This window comes from Fusarium graminearum, chromosome 3 (assembly GCF_000240135.3).
Source record: "Fusarium graminearum PH-1 chromosome 3, whole genome shotgun sequence".
In the NCBI taxonomy this organism is placed as follows: domain Eukaryota; kingdom Fungi; phylum Ascomycota; class Sordariomycetes; order Hypocreales; family Nectriaceae; genus Fusarium; species Fusarium graminearum.
In genome coordinates, this window is record NC_026476.1 from 4,149,827 (window position 1) to 4,166,091 (window position 16,265).

Sequence of the window (16,265 nt, forward strand, 5' to 3'; positions counted from 1 at the left end):
CTTGCACCAAAGTTCACTCCTTTACTTATTTGCGTCTAGATATGTTTTCTCTCATCTGATACAAAAGGCAAAGGAATAATTTAGATATGGGGACTGCTTTATTTTTTTATCGGTTCAAGAAGATTCCTTATTCAATTTCAATTTGTAACGTCCAGTAACTGGACAGTCGCCAATCCAATCACAAACTAGTAACTTGCTATGGGCTTCATAGACATATCCAGCAAAATGGGCTCTCAAAAGAAGCCATCATGTAAATTCCCTTTCATATCTCACATATGGCCTTGTATAATAAATGACTCTGACGCTATAGCAAACACGTCCACGAGATGGTAGAAAGACAAGAAAGAAAGCAGGAAATCATAGATGCTCACCGCGATCAGAGCTCACCTTCAGCCTGCACCTTGATACCTTCCATCTCTTCTCCCAATGGCCCCTTCTCATTACCGGCACCCAAGGGTTCATCTGGTCGAGAGATCCCAGCAAAATTGTCGACCACTAGCCGAGCCACGTTCCTACCCATGAAAGCACTAGTTTCCATACAAGATATGAAGCTTTCAATACCGGAAGTGTAGTAGACGCCCTTACCAATAACAGGGTCTTCAAATGTGACACGAGGCAGCTCGATGGGATAAGCATAAAATGAGTGGGGATAATACCACGAGATGTGCTCGCTCTGTTTCTTGCCAGAGACAACCGGCTCAGGAATTTCAGTTCCCAAAATACGGGTGAGGAATTCCGCGGTGACGACCTTGGGCGAGAAGATCTTATAAACGCGCTCCCTTTGCCCGGTCTTCGGGTTGGTGACGTATTTCAAGGTGCTGATTGAGTAAAACCCGGTACGTCCAACACCATCAGCTCCCTGTCCTGCTTCATCGCCCTCAGCCAAGGTCGTGTAGACAGTGGCGGGCGCCTTGCTTCCGGGCTTCATGCTAAAGAACTCGGGGTTCAGTTCCAAAGACGACGTGAACAGTGTAACGTGAAGTTTGGTGTATGGAATTTCGTCGATTACACGATCCAGAACACCCTTACCCGCCTTGATGTTACTAAACTGCCAGGGGTTGGCGATGATGACATTATCGAACTCAACGCCATAATTTTCGGCAGTGTCGTCCTTTGAGTGAGCGTCTGCAGTTGTAATAATGTATTTGGATGACGATGATGACTGTGCTTTTGTTTTAGACTTCTCGATAGAGGCCACGGTCAAGTTGCGGTAGACAGCGGCTCCACTATCCATTATCATCTCATCGAATATACGCCAATTGCCTGTTTCAACAGACATAGCATTATCGGTGGCCAATGACACCTACTTCAGTTAGTCTCAGAGCTGGTAGGCAGCAAAGTCTCAACGAACCAGAGTCTCCAATCCATGGATGTAAGCCAAGTTGGAGGCATAGTTGACTCGTGTGGCAACCTGTAAGATCTCACGGGCAAAACGAGGATCAATGTTCTACATTGTTAGCCATTTGAGATTTGTGATTGAGGATGGTGCACTTACGGCATTTTTCAAGACCTGCTCTCCCGTAAGACTTGTAAACCGGTTCAAACCCAGCTGCTCTGCTCTTTGAGACAGCGACTTGAAAGGAAAGTATGGGTCTTCATAGAGCTTGAGGAACTCTCCGATCATACTATCTACAAGCTTCTTGACCCTGTACGGTGAGAGGCCATACCTCCAAAACATTTTGGCTAGATCCCACCCTCCCCAGGACCCCTCGGTGGTCTGGAAGACGAAGTCAATACCATCCCATATGGCTGTCACATCGTCTTTGTCTAGCCGGTGAGGCTTGCTCAACGGGAGCTGAAATTGTCTGCTCGTATTGACAAGGATGTGATTGGCACCGACGAAGATGGATGCACCCAGCTCGATAGGTAGAGAAGGGTCGTTGTAGGCGGGGACCGTCAATGAGCGACCTCCTACATGGTCCGTCTTTTCAAAAACGGTGATATTGATTGCAATGTTCTCTTCCAGGGCATATTTCCTCAAGTGAAACGCTGCTGATGACCCAGCGGCGCCAGCTCCTATATCGAAATGTCAGTTTACGTCAACCCTTAAATGAACAGGGCTGAACAGTAACGCCTCGGGAAGTGTGCCAAGGTGTTGGTCCAGAACCTGTCCTGCTGTGAGTCAAGGTACGGACCAATGATAGCAACATTGTTTACGGTCTCGGCCTCACATGGAACACTTAAAAGTGATGCAATGAAGGCCAATCCAAAAGTCGTTGAGAAATACATCATGTTTCGTGATGATGAGGTCGAGATGTCGCGTATCACGTCAGTTCAGGACTGAGAGTGTCTGCTCACGTGACGTAGCAACAATATCTTACGCATGTTCTCATGAGTAAAATCAGAACATGAAGCATTTCTCAAGTCTCCTATTTAACACGTCAGGTTAGATTAACAATGCCTATCTTCTAAGCTTCACTGACGTATGGCATTCACTATCCATCCGCTTTACACTAACATGTGAGTTTCGACATATGTAGTATGATTGACTACACATATCAGGAAGCGGGCGGTACAAAATGAAGGCTAATCAAAAAGACAAAATGGTGTGTGAACTGTAAATTTGGTATATTGATATAGCACCAGAAGCCACAAGTATTCCATCCAGAAAAAGAATCCATACTAAGGCATACGCTAATGCAACCTTTCATCTCGTAACAAAGACTACCCAGGGAATCATGATCCTTCCTCTCTAAACGCCAAGCTCAATGCGAATTGTGCAACCTTCCCTTAAAAACAGAGATTCAAGGTTGTTCCCTAACCATATAGAAATATGCGAAGATCCCCATTTTTTTTAATTCCATAATCAACCTAAACCCCAAATAAAAATCGTGAAATGCAGAATGATAACATATTGGGTAAACGTGAAATCAAGGGCTCTCATCACTGCTGCTATAGCCGCTCTCCGCCGCGCCAGCAGTAGCAACGGAACTAGCGTCATGCGACAGCGCCGGGTTTGCGCTGTTACTCTTACTCGCACCTCGGGCAGTGCCGGCAGCCGCAGCAGCACTACTGGTACGGCGAGCGGCTTGTCGAGGACGGTTTGGCAGCGCCTTTGGATCTCGGCTGGCCGCGTACATGTTTTGGCTGGGCGAGTCATCGGGTTCGTCGCCCTCTTCATCGCCACTGCTAAGATCAACGCCATCAGGGTAGCCATCCGACTGATGTTGCAATTTCCGCTGTCCCATAAGATCTCTCAATGATTCAGATGTATCCATATCATCTGACATATCATCGTCAGAGTCCACGGTAGATTCACTAGGACTGAACGGTGGAAAGAAAATCGCAGGGGGTGGCAGCGAGACTGGTGTCAGTCGCTTAATGCGACCTGACATATATTCAATCTCAATAGGGAGGGGACCCATAGTCGGCAAAGACCTTAAAGCACCTGAGACTGGAGACGAAGTTGACATAGTTGCCAAACGACGGACGACGGCATCTGTAGATTCGCCAATCCTTCCACCAGCCATCTGGATTGAGGATAGTTCATCTTGTTTGGATCTTTTGGTGGAAACAACTACCATGAAGTGATCCTCAGGCAGAACTCCACCCAAACCGCAAGGCTCAAGGGGGTAGTGCTGCATATATTGGGCCTTGTCGCTCCAAGTGAAATCCAAGTCAACGTCACTGGCGTCATCGGTATCGTCTGTAAGGCTTGGCGGGTCTTCGCTATCGATATCCATAGCTGTAGTCGCCTGGGTCGACAAAACCCCGCGGTCGGTCAGTGGTCGGTAGTTGAGAAACGATCCAGAGTCTGTTCGTCGGAGGGGCGACGGCGGAACCTTGAAAGAACCCTTGTCTGATTGTGTTTGGCCGGCAGCTCGCATCTGGGTAGTGGGTGACATATCACCGGGATCTCCAGACAAATCTGTACAGAACGGAGCACCGCTATAGTAGATGATGGCGCCGTCATGACGGCGCTTCCTGCGGCTAGACACACCAGAACCACTGAATCCCCATCTCGATTCGCCAACATTGCTTTCCTCAGGGGGGCCAAACGAGGAGACAGTCTCATCGAGCGAAGTCTGGCCACCTGAAGAATCCTGTTGCGCAAACAAGGGCTTGTAGTGAAAGCTCTCGGAAGGAGCACACAGCTGTGGGTCGTACTTGAGGCCATTCTTGCTCGAGCTTCCTGACTGAAACTCATCGCCTGTAGAGCGACCCGTCTTCTGACGTTTGCGCTTGCTCTCGGATCCGCCCTCAGTGTCGTCCGTCGAGGGGCTCTTCTGAGAGTTGTATCCAGAGCTGTCACTACTGAACTTTGTTCCCTCTGTTCCACCACGCCATCGAATCTTTCGGCCGTCGGGCGACAACTGGAACTTGGTGCTCATGCCAGTCACAGCAGATCGAACGAAATCAGGGGTAACGTTAATCATGTGGAGCTGAGCCAGATTGCAAAGCAAGTTAAGGTAAACCCATCCCTCAGCATCAGGATGAACATCCTGGTTGTGCTGTACCGCTAACAGTTCTGGTGGCACTAAGCCTAGATGGCGGATATAATCCATGTTATCGGCTGGCACTTGGGTACGATCTGGGTCTAAATCAAGGGGCCGTGTGGGTCGTTGTTCGGGCAGGGTTGTCATTGGAGGCGAAGGGTTTGTGCCTGAACCAGTGCTATTGCCGTTGCCGCCGGACTCGGTATTGTCTCCATTGGAATTCGATGCGGAGCCATTATCAGCAGAACGACTCTTTTTACCAGAGTGGCCGGGTTGCTGTTCGTTAGGGAGGATTCGGGCCTCTCTTGTAGGCTCTTTGCCGCTTGTTTGCAGTGTCGGAGGTTCGTGAATAGAGGAGTTCGAGGTGTTAGTAACGTTTGGTTGTGTGTCCGCAACGACAGACGCTAGAGCGGCAGAACTGCCACTTGGCTGGACAGGCTGCTTCCTCACCACGTGGCGTCCGCCGATCTTGCCTGTAAACAACTGTTCCAGCCGACGAACGACAAGCTTCTTTCTCTCCTTCTCTGTCATGATCATGTGTCGGGGATATAACCCCTCGGGAATATCGCGGAGATAATTTTCGACTGCTTCCGACGACTTTGCTTGCGAGCCCATGCTGGGACGGCTCAAAGAGGTCCCCGACGACTTGGCACCAGTGGACATGGAAGCATAGGCGGAGTCAGCTGGGCGGAAGTTGGATCCTGATGATGATGATGCGTGCTTAGATCCAGAACCGGAGTACATGTTGTCGCGACTGGCATGGCGAGACTTCTTCTTGTTCTGCGACGACGACGTATTGGGAGATCCATCTAGACTTGCTGCAAAGTCTCGGAGTGTGGCCTCGAGTTCTCTCTTCTTCTTCTTGGGCAGTCCATGACACTTGATCTCGAAAAGCTTCTCCTTTCGAAGCATATCTGGACCTGTGTTCTTGTAACGTTTGAGCTCCTCACGGAGCTTCTGGATTTCTACCGTGAGGTCATCAATGACACTTCGGTAATCATCTGCACTGCTACTATGTGCTGCTGTGAGTTTAGGGGGTGCGAGTTGATTGTAGTAGGGTTTGTCTTCGTTTGAAGAGTCGGATTCCTTTTGGAAGAAAGGGGGATCAACTATTAATTGAGTCAACATGATGTCCGTTCCCTTTCGTTTTGAGATGATCGCTTACCTTCCATGACATTACTGTCAAATGTGGCGGTTGGGTTCTGGTTTGACTGATCAAACCATGTATTAGGGTCGCTTTGGCCGGTCTCATTACTGTCGCCCGATGAATTACGCCGAGGAGATGATGTCGTCGTCGTCTTGACAGCAGGTCCTGAGCCCTGGCTGGCCTTGAGTGATGCATCGCGTGCTAGTCGGTGATGACGAAGAGTGACCGAGTTCGCGGGGGATGTTCGCCGGGGGAGCGGGTGGCCAGTCTTGGAAGAAAACGGCGGCGGTTGCGTTCCTTGAGAAATATCTTGATTAAGTGGCATTGTCTTTCATGTAATTCAAGTATGAAGTATTGATGATGGACAATTTAGCATTTCCCGAAATGCGAGGCAGTTAGCATGTCGTAGAAACTAGTCGTCGAGCTGTGTTCTGGTAAGAACGTCAGGGTCCGGGTCCGACGATCCGTGACGTAGGGCCTAGAAGCACCTTATAGCGGGCTGAGAGCCTGGACGTCAGGGGACTTATTAGCACAATCTGTTATTAACAAAACATAGCAATATATGATGTCGGGTATGAGCAACGAAGGTTATCGCAAGCGGCTGAGAAGAGCTTCTATTGGCTGTTGGGTGACGAGCGATCGATCGATCGAAGCTTCATCGCCAAATGACGAAAGATGATGGCAGGCCAGTTACACAGTCTCAAAGGGGAAGAATGCCGGGTGTTTCTAGGACACTCACCTTTGCTAAAATTCACTTTAACACAATTAAGACCCTGAGATTGGACTTTTGCCAAATCCCCAGTTTTGATCCGACTGTGCAATTCTTTGGTGGAGAGATTTCCCGTATGATGGTTAATTTGGTGTCGCAGTTCTCAATTAGTCGATTGAAGCTTTCTCTCCACAATCAGCTTTTGGCCACAAAATATCGCAACCACTCCTGGAATCGCAACCGTTTGAGTGGTGATGTTTACGTAGTCTCGATAGCTCTTGTGAGCTTGGTTTAGTGACCAGAATCGATAAATCTGAAGATGCCGAAACTGGGTAATTGTGTCGTCGCGTAAGTGACCAAAATGTTTTGTGGCGATAATTAGATCAGTCGAATACTTGGCAAGTAAGTTATCGTCGGTATTCGCTCGTCTTTCGAATGCTGAATTGTGTACAAGATTGTTTATTGTGCTGGCGATTCGTAGCCTGGGTTGTGCGGAGTGTTGGACGGTAAGGATCAGGTCAAGTTGTCGTAGTTGAAAAGTGCCGTAATGAAGAGTAGGAGCTTTACGAAGCAGCAAAGCCAGACAAGTTTCCAGAAACTGAAATGTCTTTTTTAAAAGAGAGAAGAAGTGGTGGAGTCCGGTATGCCAACGGGCGATATGTATATGAATAGACCAGGGTCGCTCAGGGTACTCAAGTCGACAGGGTGTGAGGAATTAGGGGAGAAGCGACCGTTCCACGGCGGCAGAGAGGGGAGGAAACGAGGTCTAGAATAGTTGAGTGTGATGTGGACGGTTTGGATAGTACAGGATGAGAATTCAAGCAAGCCGAGCCAGAGGGAGCTCAGAGTCGAGTCAAAAGAATAAAAAGGGTAAACAAGCCACAAGTGGGAAATACCGTCGCAGTAGGATACTTAACAGAGTGCAGTCCGTTTAAGGCTGGAGGTATGGGAGGCAAATCTCAATAGTGACAGTGGCAGTGGTAGTGGACGGAGGAAGGAGAAGGTATTCAGGGCCTCCACCAGCAACAGCAAGAGTGCAACTCGAAGCATGCCCACCAGGTCCAGCCAGAGCCACTGCGACTACCAAGGCACCCGAGTCCCGGTGCGTAGCGGCATCGCAAGGCGGCGAAAAGAAGGGTTGGTTGAGTGAGGATTTGCCAGGTTGGGACGAGGATGCAAGAGCTAGAAGGTCAGATCGCGCCCTCATTGCTCCGATTTCCACGTCGCTGGAGAACCATAGAGATCAGAGAACATCGGGCCCAAAAAAAAGACAAAGCAGGGACCTCCTCTAACGGGCTCGACTAGCGCAACACCTAGAGTGTGTATGAATTATAGATGGACCCCTTTTTTCGGTCAACACCTGCTGCTGCTTCGTCCTTCAGCCGATAGGACGCTGCAAACAACAGCCGTTGGGGGTGTTTCAAAAGATTTGATACAACCACGTCTGCAACTGTCACCTCGCTTACGCCCAGAGTCCCAGTGCGGGGGCTAGACGAGGACAGCCAAGCCAATGACGGTTCAAACTCATGGAAAGAAAACAGGGCAAGTGGCCCGCGTACTAGTGCCGCGGAAAGAATAGTCTTGTTTTTCTTTCACCTGTGGCTTCTGTGGTCGCTGATCTTGATTTGTGTCTGTCATCGGCCTTGTTTGACCAAGGCATTTGGCTTCCAGACTCCTGCAAACTGCAAACTGCAACACGAAACGGCACACCGGAACTTTACTTTTAGGGAACATGGATGCAACTTCCATTGTGATAGATAAAGAAATGCCGAGCGAAACACGTGGTTTGATTAAGCCATTGACAAATTCCTGAAATGCTTCGAATTTCCAAGAATTATAATTGCAAATCATGCGATCCTCACATTACACCAAAATCAGATGCACTGAAGAACCCTCCACCAGGAAATAGACACCTATCCATCCTTCCACCCAGTAGTAAGGCTCGGAGGTAACTCTTAGCCACCCGGGTGCTTATCACCAACTTTACACCCGACTCCACCCTCCTTGCAATTGATCTTCAACCACCCAGCAACAAGCGAGTTGCTCCTACTAAACATTTGATGTCACAGCCAAAAAGCAGTGTTTGCATCTTGTTTCGTTCATGATATCTGTGTATACAGCTGCTTATCCTAGCCTCTCACTATAGAGGGCATTTGTTGCCTGTCTCCCGATATCCTCTCTTGACAGAAATGTCCAAACACTACTCCCGGGGAGCCGGACAGGAAATCCGCCTCTGTCTGGTGTCCATGCGTATAATCCCTGGAAGCCTCGTGAGCTTGTGAGTTGCCCTTCCCAGAACATTCTCCTCTATTCTCTGCGTTCCAAGTACTCGAACGAAGATCTTGTGGTTTTTCCAAGGTAAGATGTGAGCTGATACAAACCCCTAGTTCCGTCGTCAGCTGTTCTACTGTGTACTGAGGCTCTGTTTTGCAGATCACTTTCCACATGACGTCGACCCCAGTGAGAATTTCAGGGTCCTTGCACACAACCCAATACATCCCCTGAGACCCTGAGACCCTGCTTGGAACAGTTTCGACGGGGTTTTTACAGCAAGAGACTTGTTTTCCTTGATTTCTCGCAATACGTAGGCACCTAAACAAGGATAGGAATCAAGAATTCTCTGATGCCGTGGAATTACGGATAAGGCTTATCCTTCCCGTCTGAAGGTCACGAGACTTGGACAGGGACAGATGCTATTCCGATGATTCTCCGCCCTTACCTACCAAGGATGGTCTAGAAACATTGGGAAAGTTCCCGCAGTCATCAAAAACATCTGCAGCCAGGATGTACACACCCTAAACCTTTCTTCTGTGGCAATGGGAAACCAAATGTCGAGATCGCAATATCGAATTCTCAAATCCATGAAAAATTCATGTATCGAGTGGCAAAGACCATCTCTCGCGCATATCGCCACGCCGCTGTTCGGATTTAACGACCGAAAACACTCTGATTGGGTGGTTTGGCGCTTCCTCTCTTTTCGATCTCGAAGAAGCGCACCGTTAGCTTGGATCGAAACCCACGGGACGACCCTTCGTGCAGGAGTGGCTCAGTAGGGAAATGGGGTTATGCTTGAAAGGAGACGGCTAAGGCCTGTCGATAGCACCCAATCTACCAATCCAACTACTGGCTTAGGGAACACGACGATTTAGACATCTTGGCTTGAAAGGTTTATACTTGCATTCATGTCGATCAGAGTCCCTGAAACAGACACCAGATACACCTTATCCCGGGAGTCTGGCTCGTTCTTATCTAGAAGCACGATTGTCCCGATGATGGTATTGTGCGATCATCTCCGTGTTGATCACCCGTTAGCCGTCGATATCGCGCTGCCACGCTTGGTCCAAAGCCGATTGACATTCGGCCGTGGTGGGTTCGTTCAGGGCCATCACCAGGTGTCAGGTACAAATGTTACACGGGGAGTGGTGACCGGTTGCACATGGTCAACAGGATCGTGAGTTATGCCTTGGATCTTTTGGTGTCGCATTTTCTAGAGAGTTTGAGGTCTTCTTTCAGATCAACCCAGGGCAATCTCAGCTTTATGCATAGTACAGTCAATTCTGGTGCTTCTACATACATCCAAACGTCGCAACACTTCCTTCACCTTTCAAGGCGGGCCCCATGAGGCTAGCGATGGTGCATATGAGATCATTGAAGCACTTGCAACGGATAGCTGAGCTTCCGTGTTAGTCCTCTCGATCAGTCGTATTTTTCTGCGATTCGCGTGTATTATGAGCTGTCTGCTTTACTGCAAGGCAGAATAACTACAAGACATCAAGATACCGAGTCACAGTCGTGCGGTTCGCAACTCATTACGCCTATGTTTTGTCGTTTTTCCTGTGCCACAAAACACTGGAGTTGACACGAAGCACATTTACTTATTTGGCGTATGACTGTCCTACCACGCGATTTGCTGAAAGCCTACAGGCTCGATTGAGTCTCGACTCTGAGATTGACCCTTATTCCCGCCCGATCTTGGGGACGCTGCCTCTCCCCCACAACCGGAAACCAAAACACGTACCCACATAACATCGCCCAGTCATCCATCGTTCAGAGACACCACACACAATTTCTTTACCAGGAGCACATGCTGGACTCCAGGGCCCTCTGCCCCTCTACCTTCCGCGTGTTAGCCATTTAGCCATTCTACTGCCATTTAAGGGCCCTTGGATAGCGGAGCGGGACCTCCGGCGTCCCTCCAGGCAAGGGTTCTGGAGATGCTCGTCCCCCTGGCAGGTTTGGCTTGGAGCCATAGTCAACCCCTGGGCGATCGTCCAGCGTTCGCATTGGGTGAGCTAGAGCCATCGGGGTGAGCATGTGGCTCGTCAGGTTGTACAGATCTGAAGCGTGTGGAGACTTCTGATCGTCCAGGATGCGGGAGCTGATCTCTGTGATCTGAAGGTGAGGATCTCGGCGATGCCTCCGCGACTCATCATTGGTCGTGTATGTGTCTCCAAGTTCAATCTCGAACTATGGGAGTTTTCTCGCCGAACAGTGGCTGATTAGCTTCTTCGTTCCGCCGTTGGGTCGAGCAGACGCGGCGCTGTGGGTGTGTACATAATCTACAATTTTTCCTTCCGGGTCTGCTATTCGATATCCACTCGTTACTTTTGTCTGGCCTTTAACAATATGATCAACAGGGACAAATCTGCTCCTATCTCATGTCTTGGATTGTATGGTCAGCTTTACATGGATCTTTGTTGAGAATTCAAAGCCCTAGTCTAGATACCCAGAAGGCAAGTAGGCCAGCAGAATACGGCGGGATAACACACAAACTAGACATTAGAAATGCATGGAGGTCTTTTGTCTCAGTGTGCTTCTCATTTGCTGGTTATGTTTCCGACAGGGGCATGGCCAGTTGTTTTCTTTTCCCTTTTAGCATGTCTCTCCATCTTGGACCCTAATAATCGTTTCCAATTGTTGATTCGCGGTTCAAAGGGGAAAAATAAGATATTACTTTATGAAAACGAATGTTCCCTGTACGTGCACCCTGGTTGATACAACTATAGAGATTTCATGATTCAGTCTTGTTGTGGGTGGCAAGAGTGGCAACAAGTCGAGTCAAAATTTGACGAGTGTGAGCAAGTTGTCTTTTGCGTTTGATCAGTATTGAATCAGGGCGTCTGTCATAGGACTATAGAAATCTATTACGCAGTGTTCATGGTAGGCGGGTGAATTGATAAGTTAGTTCTTATAGACATAGTGCACTCGGATACTAGAAAAAAATAGCTACACCATGTCCAATGTAGCAAGCCTAATATTGAGAATATGACAAGATCACAGACAGCCGCGGCTTGTGATCCTAGTTGGTTCAGCAGCTAGTTAATAACCTCACGCTTCTTATTTGCAGATTTGCCACTATGGCCACCCTATACACAGTACTTCAACGTTAAAAACGCAATGACAATAACATATGTGGGAAAGTGCTTAAGGAATGAGTAAGAGGCAGCTATAACAATAATTTATAAACAGTCATCCAGTAAGGTATCAAGCGAGTTGTTATTACTACTTGACCTACCTACATGTGTTCATAACACACATGTTGTTATTGTGTTCAGCCATGTTATGCTTAGGTGAGTCGTCATCCAAAATCATAGAAGCGTTTGAGAAACATTATAATTCTCTATTCTCGGTAATTTTACTCTTTTAAAACTCTAGACTCTAGGTCTATCCAGTCGAGGGTAATTTCTAACCCTCATCAACTCCAAAGCCATGCAGTCGACTGGCACGCATCAAGAACCAACAGCCCACGCCCAGCGCTCAGCCATCAACAAATCGCTAATACTACTACCACTACTACTACACCATCCCTCGGGATTCATTTTATTTTTAGGTATATTTGCTCATCATAGTCATCTTAATTAAGCCTTCTCGAGAAGGGACTTTCCAGTCATCTCCTCAGGCTGAGGCAGACCCATAGCGGCGAGGACGGTAGGGGCGACGTCACCGAGAACACCCTCGGTGGTCTTCTTGAGGCTCCAACCCTCGGGGTAGTTGGCCATGAGAAGGGGTACCTTGTTGGTGGTGTGGCTGGTCTTGGGCTTGCCATCAGCGAACTTCATCTCCTCAGCGTTACCGTGGTCGGCAGTGATGAAGAGAACGTAGCCAGCCTTCTTGCAACCCTCAAGAATCTTGCCAATGGCCTTGTCGGTGGCCTCACAGCCGATGACAGCGGCGTCGTAGACACCAGTGTGACCGACCATGTCGGGAGGAGCAAAGTTGTTCATGACGAAGGGGAACTTCTGCTCGCCGAGACGCTTGACAACCTGGTCGGCGACGCCATCGGCAGACATCTCAGGGGCAAGATCGTAGGTAGCGACGGACTTGTTGGAGGGAACCAGATCTTGGGACTGGTCGCGAGTCTCGAGAGGGAAAACCTTCTCGACACCACCGTTGAAGAAGAAGGTGACGTGAGCGTACTTCTCAGTCTCAGCGATGTGAACCTGCTCAACATTCTGCTTGCCGAGCCACTCAGCGAGAACGTTGCCCATGTGTTGGGGCTTGAAGGCAATCTCGAAAGGATAGTCGACCTTGTACTGGGTCATGGTGACAAGGGGCTTGATCTTGGGGTATTGGAAGTCAGGAAGAGGAGATCGGTCGACATCGCCAAGAAGCTGGGTGATCTGGCGGACGCGGTCGGATCGGTAGTTGAAGAAGAAGACAGTATCGTCATCTGTAAAAGTTAGACACCCTACGTGCAACACAGGTATTCAGTTCAACTTACCCTTGATACGGCGGTCGTCACCACCGACAATGATGGGAGTAAGGAACTCGTCCTTGTTCATGTCACCACCCTGCTCATATCGAGCCTTGACGGTAGCGACAGGGTCCTCAGAGGCCTCACCCTCACCGAGGATAAGACCCTTAAGGGCAATCTCAAGACGGTCCCAACGCTTGTCGCGGTCCATAGCGAAGTATCGGCCGACAACGGTACCGATTTCACCAACGCCAATCTCCTTGATGTTGTCGACGAGCTCCTGCATGTAGCCAGCACCGGACTTGGGGTCGGTGTCACGGCCATCACCGAAGAAGTGGATGATAACCTTGGGCACACCGTACTCCTTGGCGGCCTTGAGGAGGGCGTAGAGGTGAGTTTGCTTGGCGTGCTGTTATGGTGTAAGTGACTGGCAATTACTCGGAACAATGCAAGGATTTGTTCATGATCTGACTTACCACACCACCGTGAGAGACAAGACCGCAGAGGTGCAGTCGGCCGTTTCCACCAGCAGCGCTCTGGAAGGTCTTCTTGATGACATCGTTCTGGCTAAGCTCGCCATTCTTGATGGTCTGGTCAATTCGGACAACGTCTTGCCAGACAACACGACCGGCACCAATGTTCAAATGTCCAACCTCAGAGTTACCCATGAGGCCCTCGGGAAGGCCCACCGCCAGCGATGAGGCCTCGAGCTCGGTGTAACCCTTGGAGTCCTTGTAGAGGGCGTCCATGACGGGGGTCTTGGCGTTGGTGATGGCATCGCCGTCCTTGGGGCTGTCGGCGGAGGGAATACCCCAACCGTCAATGACGACTGTAAGAGTGCAATTCCATGGTTAGCCATGCCATTTCTAGGTATAGTAGAATGATGTAAAAGACGATAATTCAATCCTCCCTCCAATCATTGGGTAATGACTGGGGGAGAGGCTGAGCGTCTCGCAGAAGGACGATGCATTGCAAGCTATCACGATCGCGGGGCATAGAAATGTTTGGAGCTGATGGAGGGGGCGGGGCATGACGACGTACTGAGGCAGGCTTTTTGGTCGGTCTTGGACATGATGGCTATTTGTTGTTTAGGTTTTCTTGCACTGGAGCAATGAAAGAAAAGACTGGAAAGAAAAAGAGAGGAACTAGGTCGAGGTATAAACAAGAGAGGTTTTGGGTCGACACAGATAAGGATAAGACAGGACGGAGAGTAATTCGGGCCCTTGTCTAAGATTGAGTAAAGGAATGATGCGTGATTTGATGGGGACTGTCGATTTTGCAGGGAAACACGTTAGTTGTAGTGGGGGTCTATGTCATGCCATTTAGTGACATGAGTCGAATTGATACTGTGCAACATCACCTATAACACGCGTAATGTACTGTACAATGATGAGCTCACACTGTAACTCTTTCACCTTTCCTCACCCTCTTTCGGACCGTCCACCCAACAACAAAACTGCTCATCGGCCCAATCGATGTCTACTATTTGCCCACCACCACCATCTCCAGCGCGATAAACGTGGAATATCCATTTTAAGGGACTTGGATTTTATGCAAGGCTGAAAGGTTCCACCCGGTCTATTTCCCCTAGCTGGGAGTTCTCACCTCGAATCAAAATCAAATCATTGTACTACACCGCATCCACATCGATCTCGTCCGATTATCTCTCCCTCCTTCTTCACCCTTTTCCGGTCGAGCCCTCGAGCGGTCAAGTCGGAACCGATCGTATCATAAAATCGACAGACCATGTCTCCCTCATCAGCATCAGCCTCGGCGCCGGCGCCGGCGCATGGCCCACACCCACTGGCTCTACCGCCTACCTTCTCTCCCGATACTCTCGATGCCCTCTCTGAGCTATCCCTTGTGCTCGCGCGCGTCCGTGCCGGTATTCAATCATCAGCTGGAATTACTACCGAACCTGCGCCTGGCACCACAGGAAACAACGCGCCTGGACCTACACTGTCTTTTAAAGATGTGCCGGGCGCAACTGACGGGCTAAAACACAAGTTGCAACGAGCTCGCGCACAAGTTCGCGAACTACCTGATATGGACCGGTCCATCGCGGAACAGAACGACGAGATTCGTGAGCTTGAAACCCGCATCGAAAAGCAGCGTGTTCTACTTCAACGGTTGAGGGATGAAGCTACGGGACGAGATCGAAAGGACGATATCAGCGCTGGTGATAAAATGGAGTTGTGATATACGAAATCGTGTATTATGGGCCAGTCACCTATGGCATTTGGAGTGGCCTGTTTAACATTAATTAATGCCTTGGCTTATCAGCACGGTGTTTGGAGTTTCAAGGTCAAATAAATCATATTTATCATGCAATTATATTATCATTCTCTTGTTATCCATCGTGTATTATCGTGGTACAAAACTACTCAATAGGGAATCTATCATCATTACTTCTACTTTCGTGGAATATTGAGCTTCTTTAGAGCTTCCTCTACACTGACGCCAGGCTGGCCGGGCACAACACTCCTCCAAAGATCATCGCTGAGCCTCTCGTTTTCTGATAGAGTGGTCCAATTGGGACTGTGGCCCGCCTTGAGCCACTTGAAATCATCTACTTGATCCCACTGATTCTCGTCTGGCTCTTCTGCTTCGGTTCTCTGTTCTTGGTTAGCTGAAATCGTGTCAGATAAGATGCGAACAAGTCTTACGTATGGGGTGGGCAACGGCGCAAATCGCATGCCAGAGCAATCCTCAATGATGGGATGGCTTCCGCAATGCAAGTAGATATCGACATTGCTGCACTCGTGAATTCGAACTTGTCTGGCCACAACCACGATAATGCTATCGGACACTCCTGTGATATGGACCGCGCCGTTAACACGGCCTCCGACGATGAGACTCTTGGATACATTCTTGATAGCGAGGCCAGGGAATGCTGAGCCCTCAGTTGTTGGGATTGACATGTCGATAATGCAGCCGTCGATATCAGTAAGACTACCAGATGAGGTTGCGCGTGACGCTGAGGATGGCAGGATTATGTGCAGGTTTGAGTGGTTTGAGATTCCGATATTCTTTGCTGCTGAGAAGCTGGGTTTCCGGACAGACGAGGCGCTAGGTCTTTTCATCTCTTCGTTGTAGTTCTTGTACGTCTCTTTGGATGGTAGCTCGCTGAGTGTATCCTCCTTGTTCATGGGCGGAGGGCTGACGATGCCAGGAATAATGGTTGCGTCGTGCTTAACCCGAGAATGACTTCCGGGGTTGAGACGAGGATCGTTCTCGGGAGCACCCATGTCCACATGATTGGTCTTTGGGCGGCGGAAT

General features: G+C 49.2%; 6 protein-coding genes across 6 annotated transcripts; 1 reads left to right on the forward strand and 5 right to left on the reverse strand.

Annotated features, from left to right (window-relative positions):
• Window positions 1–124: 124 nt before the first annotated feature.
• Window positions 125–2,237, reverse strand: FGSG_06053 (uncharacterized protein). Its single transcript, XM_011326371.1, has 4 exons — window positions 2,136–2,237; window positions 1,496–2,016; window positions 1,352–1,447; window positions 125–1,303 (listed from the first exon to the last, which is right to left on the reverse strand). The coding sequence occupies exons 1-4, from the start codon at window positions 2,230–2,232 to the stop codon at window positions 377–379; spliced, it is 1,641 nt and encodes a 546-aa protein (XP_011324673.1). The 5' UTR covers window positions 2,233–2,237; the 3' UTR covers window positions 125–376.
• Window positions 2,238–2,870: 633 nt separating this feature from the next.
• FGSG_06054 (frequency clock protein) lies at window positions 2,871–6,857 on the reverse strand (the record flags this gene model as incomplete). Its single annotated transcript, XM_011326372.1, has 3 exons — window positions 6,323–6,857; window positions 5,602–6,090; window positions 2,871–5,545 (listed from the first exon to the last, which is right to left on the reverse strand). The coding sequence occupies exons 2-3, from the start codon at window positions 5,906–5,908 to the stop codon at window positions 2,871–2,873; spliced, it is 2,982 nt and encodes a 993-aa protein (XP_011324674.1). The 5' UTR covers window positions 5,909–6,090; window positions 6,323–6,857.
• Window positions 6,858–8,421: 1,564 nt separating this feature from the next.
• On the reverse strand, window positions 8,422–8,739 carry FGSG_12861 (uncharacterized protein; the record flags this gene model as incomplete). The annotated part of the gene is made up of 1 exon (XM_011326373.1): window positions 8,422–8,739. One exon carries the CDS (start codon window positions 8,737–8,739, stop codon window positions 8,422–8,424), a length of 318 nt encoding a protein of 105 aa, XP_011324675.1.
• Window positions 8,740–10,980: 2,241 nt separating this feature from the next.
• On the reverse strand, window positions 10,981–14,195 carry FGSG_06055 (uncharacterized protein). The gene is made up of 3 exons (XM_011326374.1): window positions 13,463–14,195; window positions 13,014–13,395; window positions 10,981–12,962 (listed from the first exon to the last, which is right to left on the reverse strand). The coding sequence occupies exons 1-3, from the start codon at window positions 13,733–13,735 to the stop codon at window positions 12,151–12,153; spliced, it is 1,467 nt and encodes a 488-aa protein (XP_011324676.1). The 5' UTR covers window positions 13,736–14,195; the 3' UTR covers window positions 10,981–12,150.
• Window positions 14,196–14,732: 537 nt separating this feature from the next.
• On the forward strand, window positions 14,733–15,185 carry FGSG_06056 (uncharacterized protein; the record flags this gene model as incomplete). Its single annotated transcript, XM_011326375.1, has 1 exon — window positions 14,733–15,185. One exon carries the CDS (start codon window positions 14,733–14,735, stop codon window positions 15,183–15,185), a length of 453 nt encoding a protein of 150 aa, XP_011324677.1.
• Window positions 15,186–15,397: 212 nt separating this feature from the next.
• Window positions 15,398–16,234, reverse strand: FGSG_12862 (uncharacterized protein; the record flags this gene model as incomplete). The annotated part of the gene is made up of 2 exons (XM_011326376.1): window positions 15,398–15,601; window positions 15,653–16,234. 2 exons carry the CDS (start codon window positions 16,232–16,234, stop codon window positions 15,398–15,400), a joined length of 786 nt encoding a protein of 261 aa, XP_011324678.1.
• Between the last annotated feature and the right edge of the window lie 31 nt (window positions 16,235–16,265).

Excerpts from the sequence above, each read along its gene's own strand:
- FGSG_06053 (XM_011326371.1), bottom strand. The coding sequence starts at position 2,232 with ATGATGTATTTCTCAACGACTTTTGGATTGGCCTTCATTGCATCACTT. Across the intron at positions 2,017-2,135 it reads AAACAATGTTGCTATCATTG|GAGCTGGCGCCGCTGGGTCA; the intron begins GTCCGTACCTTG and ends ATTTCGATATAG. Across the intron at positions 1,304-1,351 it reads TCCATGGATTGGAGACTCTG|GTGTCATTGGCCACCGATAA; the intron begins GTTCGTTGAGAC and ends TAACTGAAGTAG.
- FGSG_06055 (XM_011326374.1), bottom strand. The coding sequence starts at position 13,735 with ATGGACGCCCTCTACAAGGACTCCAAGGGTTACACCGAGCTCGAGGCC. Across the intron at positions 13,396-13,462 it reads TTGTCTCTCACGGTGGTGTG|CACGCCAAGCAAACTCACCT; the intron begins GTAAGTCAGATC and ends ACACCATAACAG. Across the intron at positions 12,963-13,013 it reads TGACGACCGCCGTATCAAGG|ATGACGATACTGTCTTCTTC; the intron begins GTAAGTTGAACT and ends TAACTTTTACAG.